General features: G+C 59.0%; 1 protein-coding gene across 3 annotated transcripts in view; it reads right to left on the reverse strand.

The window, feature by feature from the left end:
- Positions 1-3657: 3657 nt before the first annotated feature.
- The window catches only part of LOC139240200 (aryl hydrocarbon receptor nuclear translocator-like), a 50944-nt gene continuing 41953 nt past the window's right edge, over positions 3658-12648 (reverse strand). For all 3 annotated transcript variants that reach the window (XM_070868646.1, XM_070868645.1, XM_070868644.1), the window contains exons 17-20: positions 11984-12125; positions 9663-9813; positions 8109-8254; positions 3658-5864 (exon numbers count right to left, since the gene is read on the reverse strand). In XM_070868646.1, the coding sequence (XP_070724747.1) occupies positions 5775-5864; positions 8109-8254; positions 9663-9813; positions 11984-12125 (529 nt within the window). In that variant the 3' untranslated portion in view covers positions 3658-5774. The remainder of the gene's footprint in view (positions 5865-8108; positions 8255-9662; positions 9814-11983; positions 12126-12648) is intronic.

Below are 12648 nucleotides of genomic sequence, written 5' to 3' on the forward strand. Positions count from 1 at the left end.
GAGTATAAAAGCAGAGAAGTCTTGCTGCAGTTATACAGGGTATTGGTGAGGCCACACCTGGAGTACTGCGTGCAGTTTTGGTCTCCTTATCTAAGGGGGGATATACTTGCTTTGGAGGCAGGTGAGCAAAGGTTCACTCGGTTGATTCTTGGGATGAGGGGGTTGTCTTATGAGGAAAGGTTGAGCAGTTTGGAGCAACTGCTCATTGGAGTTTAGAAGAATGAGAGGTGATCTTATTGAAACGTACAAGATTCTGAGGGGACTGGACAGGGTAGGTGCAGAGAGGATGTTTCCCCTGGTGGGGGAATCTAGAACTAGGGGGCACATCGTTTCAGAATAAGGGGCCGCCCATTTAAAACAGAGATGAGGAGGAATTTCTTCTCTCAGAGGGTTGTAAATCTGTGGAATTCGCTGCCTCAGAGAGCTGTGGAGGCTGGGTCATTGAATAAATTTAAGGTGGAGACAGACAGATGCTTGAACTGGAGGGGAGTCAAGGGTTATGGGGAGCGGGCAGGGAAGTGGAGTTGAGGCCGATGATCAGCCATGATCGTGTTGAATGGCGGAGCAGGCTCGAGGGGCCGAATGGCCGACTCCTGCTGCTATTTCTTGCGTTCTTACCCACTGAGCCACAAGGGCAGAGCTGGAAACGTTTCCTCAGAGGGCACCACACAAAAGGGGACCCCCGTAATCAAAAAAAAAACCTGATTTTCCTTCCTCTTTATTAATAAGTGATCAAAAGATTAACAATGTATTAACCTGAATAAATAAAAAGTGAAATAAAAACATGTACAGGAAATAAAAGGGAGACAATCAGAAGGTCATAAAAAATACAGTATCCTTCCTATAATAGCGGCATTCAAAATCAGTGACTTTAAACTCTAGAATAGCCGCCCAACATGAACCATTTGTCCTTGCCTTTCTATCTCAAAGAATAAATCAGAAACCGCCCTTCCCCTGTGAAGTGCACGCTCCGCGAATTGTTTTAAAAAATATATATATGTATATATATATATACACAAATTTAAAAACGGAGGCGTGCTTGGAGACGGGACAGGGCCAGGCAGGGTCTCGGGGCCCCCCGCTTATCGCGCTGTGGGGAGGTCCCGGTGTCGTGGGATGGGCTAAGCCCGCCAACGTTAAGGGGGCACAAATGCCACTGCCATTTTCCCCCTGCCCGTGGCGGGGTGTGGTTGGTCTCTCTGGCCGAATGGCGACCGGCGAGGCCGCGCCCGGCGAAGTCGCGCCCGCTAAATCGGGCTGCAGGCCCGCCTCGCCGACCTGCCCGCCTAAGCCCCCCGTCACCTCTCTCCTGCCGACTCTCCCCCACCCCCCCCCACACCCCACCTCGCCCGCAGCGAGCCAAACTGCAATCTCGACTTAATGGCACGCAAGTTGATTGGATAACTTCGCCCGCACGTTCGCAAATCCCCGCTCACGCCCTTATATGAGCCGGACCCACAGTACAACCAATTGGGAGGGTATTTGGCAAATGAATCATCAGCCTAAAAATGGTTTAATGATGAGGACAGGTTGCATAGACTAGGCTTGTATTTGCCTCAGGGATGGGGGTGATCTGGTAAGAGGCGTTTTAAGATGATTAAAGGAGTTGATTGGGTTGCTAAAACTATTTCCTCTGGTGGGGAGAGCCCAGAACGAGGGGGAAGTCACCTTAAAATTCGAGCCAGGCCGTTCAGGGGTGATGTCAGGAAGCAGAAAAGGGCCTAAAAAAGCTGGCTCTCTCCCCCATAAAGCTGTTGAGGCCACTGAAGATTTCAAAACGGGGATGGATGGAATTTTTGTTGGGTATTTCGGGTTACGGAACCAGGGCGGGTCGCTGGGAGTTAAGGTACAGATCTGCCGTGAACCGACTGAGTGGCGGAACAGGCTCGAGGGGCTGAAGGGCCTCATAACTGGCTTCCCATATCGGATTTCCCACAAGTTAACATCCAATGGAGTCCCCGAAATTTCAAATGGGATCATCATCAAACAGCAAGTTATCCATAGGTAGGGAATTACAGAGCCTTTATATTCAGTCGTGCCTACTTCCCCCCCCCGCAAAACGAGAAAGCAACTTCAACTGAAGTGGCAAACCTCAATCTCATTATTCAAGGACGTTAGTGAACCAGTTCATTTTCTTTTACGACAATCCCGACAGTTTTCACGGTCACCTTATCCGCTGCCAGCCCACCAGGGGTATCGGGATTTACTGAATTCAATTTGCTGTCCGACGACCTCCCTCCCCGAAAAAGTGCGAGCCGAGGACAGGATTGGGCTCGGCTGCGATGCACCCCAGAGTCGAATAGCCGCCGGATCCTCCCGCCGTCGGACTTGCCGGTGAAAAATTCCCGCTTGGGCAAAGTACCGGAGGGCCCGTGGTGACCGAGGAAAGCAGGTGTGGGGGGTGGGGGGAGAAAGGGATAGAATATGCTGAGGGACGAGATGCAGAGGAGCCTGGTGTGCAGAGCAGAAACGGCAGACGGGCCGAATGGCTCGCTTCTGTACTGTAGACGGTGCAACTCTTAAACTGCTGCGAAGGGTTCCGATAAGAACGTAAGAAACAGGAGCAGGAGTCGGCCATTCGGCCCCTCGAGCCTGTTCCGCCATTCGATCAGATCACGGCTGATCTTCGGCCTCAACTCCACTTTCCCGCACTGTCCCCATATCCCTGGACTCCCCAATGCGGGAGGGAAAGGCACGAGCTATAAGTAAACAGTGAGGAGGGAGGGTATAAGATTGTGAGGGTGGATGCAGAGAGGATGTTTCCACTGATGGGGGAGACTAGAACTAGGGGGCATGGTCTTAGAATAAGGGGCCGCCCATTTAAAACTGAGATGAGGAGGAATTTCTTCTCTCAGAGGGTTGTGAATCTGTGGAATTCGCTGCCTCAGAGAGCTGTGGAGGCTGGGACATTGAATATATTTAAGACAGAAATAGACAGTTTCTTAACCGATAAGGGGGCGGGCAGGGAAGTGGAGCTGAGTCCATGATCGGATCAGCTATGATGGTATTAAATGGCGGAGCAGGCTCGAGGGGCCGAATGGCCGACTCCTGCTCCTATTTCTGATGTTCTTATGTACTTCTTCCACCGGTGTTGCAGGATAAGTTGCCGGGGAAAGGGCACTGAAGTGGGTGTGGTGAACAGGCTCAAGAGGCAGAGAGAGTGCCTGCATGACACAGCGAGAGACGCGCGGGTTTGAACAACAAGAGGGCAAGCGCGTTGGGGGGGGGGAAATGAATCGCCCCCGCCAATTAAGTCTTGACCTCAGCTCACAAGGATGCCCGATCCAATTTCGCTTACCAACGCCCGGCGTAAAATCACAGCCGCACTTGCTTCGACTGGCTGGCGTCTGGCTCTCGGACCACGCACGTTTTTTTTTATTTACGCGAGAGGCGCGCAGTGATTCAAGGGCCGCAGCAGGCTGTCGGGCGTCAGGGGTCACAGGGCAGGAATTGACACTGCCCAACGTACCCGCATGCGCACACACACACACACACACACACACGCAACACAAAACAGTTCCTTCCCTGATGCTGCTTCCCCGTGCTGCGTCACATTATAACTCTATATATATATATATATATATATTTTTTTTTTGCCATAAAAAGATATTTAAAATGTCGCCCCCGCCCCAGTTCATTTATATATTTACAAACAGCTTAGAAGGAAAAGGGGTGAAGTACAATTATTTTTTTTTACGGTAAGCATGGTCCGTTTCCTGGGCTATTCACGGGTTCAATACTGATCGAGGTTACAACTGAGAACATTAAAAAAAAAACTACACGCGCACGTATACGCACCCGAAACTGCGGCGGGCTGCGATGTACGAGGAGCCGCCAGGCTGGTGCAGGAGGGAACGTGGCACGGTGCACAGAATCACAATTCTTGCGCGGGGCAACCATTTATAAAAAAAAAGACCCGTCACACGGAAGGTTTCATTAAAACAAAATTGGCGACCGGCAACTCTCCCTGTTTTATTTGGGGGGGGGGGGCGGGCACGGCCCCTTTAAGGGGCTGCGCGCACGGCCAGTTCAAAACCTCCGGTGGTGGCGCGCTCCGGTTTGTCCCCGCTCCCGCGGAGACACGGTCAAGCGGCCTGTGGGCGGGGCTTCGGACAGGAACACTGCCGAGCGGAACAGTGCTGACCAGTCCTCTCGATGGCTTTAGATTCCTACAGCCCTGCAAGATACAGATACACACACACCCTTAAGTTCATTATCGGCTGGGGGTGGGGGGGGGGGGGAAATAGGAACGGGGCATTTGGTTGAAGGGCAGAATTCGGGGACTCCAAACCCTCATTTATTCTGTACAGCTTTTGGTGAAAAAATATGCTAATTATTCTTCCCGCCACCACCCCCGCACTCTCTCCGACACCTCGGGCTAGGAAACGAGTCGATGCCCGTAGCCCGCACTCAGCTCAGGCAGCGAGGGCTGGCGGGCTATTCGACCGCGGGAGGGGGTTGCCCCTTCACGCTCCGGTGCACAGGGTCGCCGGGAGTGCCGGGGATGGTGGCACCGATGTCAGCGGTGGCGTCCCTACTGCCACGTGACTGAGATCGGCGACGTCGGCGCTGATCGACCAGGGGGTGGGGGGGGAGGGCACCCCGTGGTGGAGGAGCTTCGGATCCGCGTGGCTCGGTGCCACGCCAGACGTCCCGGCGGTCTGAACGAAGGTGGGGGGGGGGTGGGCTACGGTTCCCCTTTCGCTTTGGTTACAAAACGCAGCGAGCCCGAAGGCGCAGGTGTCGAGCGAGACAAGTCTCCCTTTGTTCCCAAATTCATTCTCAGGATGTGGGCACGGTTGGCATTTATTGCCCGTCCCTAATCGCCCCTCGAGGAGGTGGTGGTGAGCCGCCTTCTTGAACCGCTGCAGTCCGTATGGTGAAGGTGCTCCCACAGCGCTGTTAGGGAGGGAGTTCCAGGATTGTGACCCAGCGACGATGAAGGAACGACCGATATATTTCCAAGTCGGGATGGTGTGTGACTGGGAGGGGAACGTGGAGGGGGTGGTGTTCCCATGCGCCTGCTGCCCTCGTCCTTCTAGGCGGTAGAGGTCGCGGGTTTGGGAGGTGCTGCCGAAGAAGCCTTGGCGAGTTGCCGCGGTGCATCTTGTAGACGGTGCTCACTGCAGCCAGGGGGCGCCGGTGGTGGAGGGAGTGAGTGTTGGAGGCGGTGGAAGGGAGAGCGGGAACTGGTGCATGGTGCTCCAAAAAGGTTGTGGCATGACCTGGCCTTCTTGGACACGAGCGCGATGCTGGTTCGATCGCCGCCCCCCTCCCACTTCCTGCCGCAGACAGCCCCTCCGGGAAACGCTGCCGACATTTCGACGCTTCAGGCGGGAAGAATCTCCGCGGCAGTGCGGCACCAAGCAAACCCGCGCGGCTCGTTGCCAACTCCGGCAGTGCCCCCCGCCCCCCCCCCCGAGGAGGGCACGGAACTTTGAGGGAGGGCGACGCGTCCCGATCTTACGCCCCCCCCCGCCTTCCGGTGGGGCTCGGGAGCGGGCACGGGGGTCTCCACGGCGGTCGAATGGCTTCTCCGCATCCAGAAAAACGGGCAGGGGCGAGGGGCGGGGCGCTGGTGAAACGCAGTTTTGGTTTCTCTCGTCTGTTGCTTTGTCTTCCTCGCTCCTCGACACCGGCGGGTGGGAAGGGTGGGGTTCTGCCGAGACTCTCTCCGACGTCGCGGTTGAGAATAAAACGTCCACGGTGGGCGGGCGAGCGGGCGATCGACGGACGTTAACCGGCGGCACGATTCCTTCCTGCCGGGTCCCGCGCTACTCCGAGAACGGCGGGAACATGGGGAGCGCCGAGAACTCGTCGCTGTTGTACGTGGGGCTTGGCTCTTCGTAGATGGACAGCATATCCTGAAGGGGGGGGGGGGGGGGGAGGGTGAAGGCGGAAAACAACACACGCTGTTTAATCGTGCACTCGTAAATGGCCACATCTACCGCCCGCTCCTCTTTGAATGAGGCACGTAGGAGCAGGCCATTCGGCCCCTCCAGCCCGCTCCGCCATTCAATCAGATCACGGCGGATCTGCATCTCAACCCCGCCTCCTCGCCTTCGCTCCGGAATCCTGGATAGCCTTACCCAAGGCCCACCCAGCATTCCCGACAGCTACTTCCTGCTTTCCCAAAGGCTGCTCAAGTAATACACCGACCCCCGCCCCCCCCCCCCCCCAACCTCTTCTTGACAAGTATGCATAAGGCTCGCCTTTCTATAGTGCCTTTCACATTCCCCGACATCCCGAAGCGCTGTACGGTGGGTCACACTTGTACCGTGGAAAACGCGGCAGCCAATTTGCGCACAGCAAGCTCCCACACACAGCGATGTGATAATGACCCAGATCATCTGTTTTAGTGACGTTGGTTGAGGGATAAATATTGGCCCCAGGACACCGGGGAGAACTCCCCCTGCTCTTCTTCCAATAGTGGCCCCGGGATCTTTTACATCCACCCGAGAGGGCAGACGGGGCCTCGGTTTAACGTCTCATCTGAAAGACGGCATCTCCAACAGTGCGGCGCTCCCTCAGTACTGCCCCTCCGACAGTGCGGCGCTCCCTCAGTACTGCCCCTCCGACAGTGCGGTGCTCCCTCAGTACTGCCCCTCCAACAGTGCGGTGCTCCCTCAGTACTGCCCCTCCGACAGTGCGGTGCTCCCTCAGTACTGCCCCTCCTACAGTGCGGTGCTCCCTCAGTACTGCCCCTCCAACAGTGCGGAGCTCCCTCAGTACTGCCCCTCCAACAGTGCGGTGCTCCCTCAGTACTGCCCCTCCAACAGTGCGGTGCTCCCTCAGTACTGCCCCTCCGACAGTGCGGTGCTCCCTCAGTACTGCCCCTCCAACAGTGCGGCGCTCCCTCAGTACTGCCCCTCCGACAGTGCGGCGCTCCCTCAGTACTGCCCCTCCGACAGTGCGGTGCTCCCTCAGTACTGCCCCTCCAACAGTGCGGAGCTCCCTCAGTACTGCCCCTCCGACAGTGCGGCGCTCCCTCAGTACTGCCCCTCCGACAGTACGGCGCTCCTTCAGTACTGCCCCTCCGACAGTGCGGCGCTCCCTCAGTACTGCCCCTCCGACAGTGCGGCACTCCCTCAGTACCGCCCCTCCGACAGTGCAGCGCTCCCTCAGTAACGCCCCTCCGACAGTGCAACGCTCCCTCAGTACCGCCCCTCCGACAGTGCGGCGCTCCCTCAGGACTGCCCCTCCGACAGTGCGGCGATCCCTCAGTACCGCCCCTCAGCACAGGAGGATCCCATTGGGCCCATGGAGCCCGTGCTGTGCCGGCTCTGTGACAGAGCGATCCAATCAGTCCCACTCCCCCCTGCTCTTTCCCCACAGCCCGGCACATTTCCCCCCTTCTAGTATTTACCCAATTCCCCCGTTTGAAAGTCCTGATTGAATCTGCTCCCACCGCCCTTTCAGGCAGCGCCTTCCCGATCACAACAACTCGCTGCGTCAAAACATATTCTCCCCATCTCCCCCTCTGGTTCCATCGCCGATTATCGTCAATCTGTGTCCCCCTGGTTACCCACCCTCCTGCCAATGAGAACCGTTTCGCTCGATCTACTCTACCCCCCTCGAGATTTGGATGAGCTCGATTAAATCTAAGGCCTTGACTCATTGGAATTCAGAAGAATGAGAGGTGATCTTATCGAAACGTATCAGATTATGAGGGGGGCTCGACAAGGTGGATGCAGAGAGGATGTTTCCACTGATGGGGGAGACTAGAACTAGGGGGCATGGTCTTAGAATAAGGGGCCACCCATTTAAAACTGAGATGAGGAGGAATTTCTTCTCTCAGAGGGTTGTAAATCTGTGGAATTCGCTGCCTCAGAGAGCTGTGGAGGCTGGGACATTGAATATATTTAAGACAGAGATAGACAGTTTCTTAACCGATAAGGGGGCGGGCAGGGAAGTGGAGCTGAGTCCATGATCGGATCAGCCATGGTCGTATTAAATGGCGGAGCAGGCTCGAGAGGCCGAATGGCCGACTCCTGCTCCGATCTCTGATGAAATCTCCACCTTAACCTTCTCTGCTCTGAGGAGGACAATGCTGAGGGGCTACAGGAGGTGGGTGGGGGAGGGGGCCGTTTGGCGGTCTGGCTCCTCACCGGGAACACCTCGGGCTGGCTCTGTTGCTGGTGGGGGTGCTGCTCGCTGGCCGTCGGTGCATGGTGCTGTCCTTGCCACTGCGGCCACACCGAGGCTCCCTCTGCAGGTTGACTCTGGAACTGCCCGCTGCTCTGCCCGGCCTCAGCTGGCAAAACAGAAAGAAGAAACGTCGCCATTAAAGAAGGAACGCGCACCTCGACAGCGCCGTCACATGACCTCGGGACGCCCCCGAGCGCTGGACAGCCGATGAAGTACTTTACGGAAGCGCAGGGGAGGAAATTCAGCGGCCAACTTGCGCACAGCAAGCTCCCACACGCAGTAACGCAATAAGGACCCAGATCATCTGTTTTCACTCAGTGGTTGAGGGATTACTATTGGCCCAAGGGCACTGCGCAGAAGCCCACATGCTCATCTTTCAGTCGTGGCCGTGAAATCGTTTACATCCACCTGAGAGAGCAGACGGGGCCTCGGTTTAATGTCTCATCCGAATGACTGCCCCTCCGACAGTGCGGCACTCCCTCAGTACCGCCCCTCCGACAGTGCGGCGCTCCCTCAGTACCGCCCCTCCGACAGTGCGGCGCTCCCTCAGTACTGCCCCTCCGACAGTGCGGCGCTCCCTCAGTACCGCCCCTCCGACAGTGCGGCGCTCCCTCAGTACTGCCCCTCCGACAGTGCGGCGCTCCCTCAGTACCGCCCCTCCGACAGTGCGCGCCCCTCCGACAGTGCGGCGTTCCCTCAGTACCGCCCCTCCGACAGTACGGCGCTCCCTCAGTACCGCCCCTCCGACAGTACGGCGCTCCCTCAGTACCGCCCCTCCGACAGTGCGGCGCTCCCTCAGTACCGCCCCTCCGACAGTGCGGCGCTTCCTCAGTACCGCCCCTCCGACAGTACGGCGCTCCCTCAGTACCGCCCCTCCGACAGTGCGGCGCTCCCTCAGTACCGCCCCTCCGACAGTGCGGCGCTCCCTCAGTACCACCCCTCCGACAGTGCTGCGCTCCCTCAGTACCACCCCTCCGACAGTGCGGCGCTCCCTCAGTACCGTCCCTCCGACAGTGCGACGCTCCCTCAGTACTGCCCCTCCGACAGTGCGGCACTCCCTCAGTACTGCCCCTCCGACAGTGCGGCGCTCCCTCAGTACCGTCCCTCCGACAGTGCGGCGCTCCCTCAGTACCGTCCCTCCGACAGTGCTGCGCTCCCTCAGTACCACCCCTCCGACAGTGCGGCGCTCCCTCAGTACCGTCCCTCCGACAGTGCGACGCTCCCTCAGTACTGCCCCTCCGACAGTGCGGCACTCCCTCAGTACTGCCCCTCCGACAGTGCGGCGCTCCCTCAGTACTGCCCCTCCGACAGTGCGGCGCTCCCTCAGTACCGTCCCTCCGACAGTGCGGCGCTCCCTCAGTACCGTCCCTCCGACAGTGCGACGCTCCCTCAGTACCGTCCCTCCGACAGTGCGGCGCTCCCTCAGTACCGTCCCTCCGACAGTGCGGCGCTCCCTCAGTACCGCCCCTCAATCAAGAGAAATATACGGAGCAACGTAGAGCTGGTCAACATACCGAAAGCAGCGGTGCGGTTGGCAAGGGTCGGGTAGGCGACGCCTCCGGCCGAGGCCGTGGTTGCGGGACTGGCGAGGGGGCTGAAGGAGGCGGGGTTGGCTCCCATCCCAAACGGAGGTGACTGCGTCTTGGCTCGCTGGGCTGGCATTTGCTGGAGGGACACGGAAAGGAGAAAGTTAGGGAAACGCAGGCCAGGGGTCACCGGTGTCACGTACCGCGCAGCCTTCTTATCAACGAGAAGCCTTCCGCTTCCGCCGGCACACAGCTCCAATATGGCCGATTCACGAGGCAAAACTAACGCAAAGACACAAAACCGGCCTCTAAATCGACACCGTCGCCCCCTAGGGGCACCAGCGCCCAACTGAAGTCATCATCACCACAGGCAATCCCTCGAACAAAGATGACCCACTTCTACACCAAGAGGGATGAGTTCGCAAATGTCCCAATGGAAGACCCGATATTTCAGTCCTGAATTCCAGCCGTGTGCACACCAGCCACCACACGGGCTTGACAGAGCGAGGTCTTGGTCCAGTGGCAAGGGTTAGCCAGGACGACTGGAGACCAGTTCTGCTGCACGGACCCAGTGCGCACATATCGCACAGTGTGGGCTGGGTCCGTGCTGCCCCTGGGCCCTCGCCTCTTCTGGGCCCCGTACCCTCATTCACTGCTCCTCCGCCCCAATCTCTCGCCACTCTTCCGCCCCAATCTCTCGCCGCTCTTCCGCCCCAATCTCTCGCCGCTCCTCCGCCCCAATCTCTCGCCGCTCCTCCGCCCCCGATCTCTCGCCGCTCCTCCGCCCCCGATCTCTCGCCGCTCCTCCGCCCCCGATCTCTCGCCGCTCCTCCGCCCCCGATCACTCGCCGCTCCTCCGCCCCCGATCTCTCGCCGCTCCTCCGCCCCCGATCTCTCGCCGCTCCTCCGCCCCCGATCTCTCGCCGCTCCTCCGCCCCCGATCTCTCGCCGCTCCTCCGCCCCCGATCTCTCGCCGCTCCTCCGCCCCCGATCTCTCGCCGCTCCTCCGCCCCCGATCTCTCGCCGCTCCTCCGCCCCGATCTCTCGCCGCTCCTCCGCCCCCGATCTCTCGCCGCTCCTCCGCCCCCGATCTCTCGCCGCTCCTCCGCCCCGATCTCTCGCCGCTCCTCCGCCCCCGATCTCTCGCCGCTCCTCCGCCCCCGATCTCTCGCCGCTCCTCCGCCCCCGATCTCTCGCCGCTCCTCCGCCCCCGATCTCTCGCCGCTCCTCCGCCCCCGATCTCTCGCCGCTCCTCCGCCCCCGATCTCTCGCCGCTCCTCCGCCCCCGATCTCTCGCCGCTCCTCCGCCCCCGATCTCTCGCCGCTCCTCCGCCCCCGATCTCTCGCCGCTCCTCCGCCCCCGATCTCTCGCCGCTCCTCCGCCCCCGATCTCTCGCCGCTCCTCCGCCCCCGATCTCTCGCCGCTCCTCCGCCCCCGATCTCTCGCCGCTCCTCCGCCCCCGATCTCTCGCCGCTCCTCCGCCCCGATCTCTCGCCGCTCCTCCGCCCCGATCTCTCGCCGCTCCTCCGCCCCGATCTCTCGCCGCTCCTCCGCCCCGATCTCTCGCCGCTCCTCCGCCCCAATCTCTCGCCGCTCCTCCGCCCCAATCTCTCGCCGCTCCTCCGCCCCAATCTCTCGCAGCTCCTCCGCCCCAATCTCTCGCCGCTCCTCCGCCCCAATCTCTCGCCGCTCCTCCGCCCCAATCTCTCGCCGCTCCTCCGCCCCAATCTCTCGCCGCTCCTCCGCCCCAATCTCTCGCCGCTCCTCCGCCCCAATCTCTCGCCGCTCCTCCGCCCCAATCTCTCGCCGCTCCTCCGCCCCGATCTCTCGCCGCTCCTCCGCCCCCGATCTCTCGCCGCTCCTCCGCACCTCCGTCACAATCACCCACTGAATCTTTGCCACGATCCCTCACCGCTCTGTCCTCCCGACCTGCGTTGGTGTTCTCTCGTGGGTCGGGATGGCCAACTGAAGAGAACACCTTTCAGGCCGCTGACGTCAAATTCAGCCTTTCCCACCATCTACAAGGCACAAGTCAGGAGTGTGCTGGAACACTCGATGAGTTGCAGCCCCAACAACACTCGAGAAGCTCGACACCATCCAGGACAAAGCAGGCCGCTCGATCGGCACGCTACCCACCACCTTCAACACTCACTCCCTCCACCACCGGCGCACCGTGGCTGCAGTGTGCACCGTCTACAAGATGCACCGCGGCAACTCGCCAAGGCTTCTTCGGCAGCACCTGCCAAACCCGCGACCTCCACCGCCGAGAAGGTCGAGACATGCTCAAGCGCAGAGGGGGAAGAGAGACCTGCGTTGGGAACGGGGGCCGACTTCCAGTCCAGGCGTTTCCAGTAACCTGCCCGCTGGCCGAATGCCGGGAGATCTGAGCGAGGATCTGTCCTGCCGACGCTGACTGCTGAACGATGCTCACAGGGGGGACCATTGGGGCGCTGTCACAGGGGAGGAAGGAGCAGAGAAGGAATCAGTGACTTATCACAGCACGAGGCATTACAACAGTATAACAACTTGTACTGTAGTTATAAAGCGTGCAGTTTTGGTTTCCATATTTATTGGAAAGTGAGGTCATGCACTTTGGCAGAAAAAAAATCAAAGAGCAAGTTATAATTTAAACGGAGAAAGATTGCAAAGTGCTGCAGTAAAGCGGGACCTGGGGGTACTTGTGCATGAAACACAAAAGGATAGTATGCAGGTACAGCAAGTGATCAGGAAGGCCAATGGAATCTTGGCCTTTATTGCAAAGGAGATGGAGTATAAAAGCAGGGAAGTCTTGCTACAGTTATACAGGGTATTGGTGAGGCCACACCTGGAGTACTGCGTGCAGTTTTGGTTTCCATATTTACGAAAGGATATACTTGCTTTGGAGGCAGTTCAGAGAAGGTTCACTCGGTTGATTCCGGGGATGAGGGGGTTGACTTATGAGGAAAGGTTGAGTAGGTTGGGCCTCTACTCATT

The sequence above is a fragment of the Pristiophorus japonicus genome, chromosome 30 (assembly GCF_044704955.1).
Source record: "Pristiophorus japonicus isolate sPriJap1 chromosome 30, sPriJap1.hap1, whole genome shotgun sequence".
NCBI classification, from domain to species: domain Eukaryota; kingdom Metazoa; phylum Chordata; class Chondrichthyes; family Pristiophoridae; genus Pristiophorus; species Pristiophorus japonicus.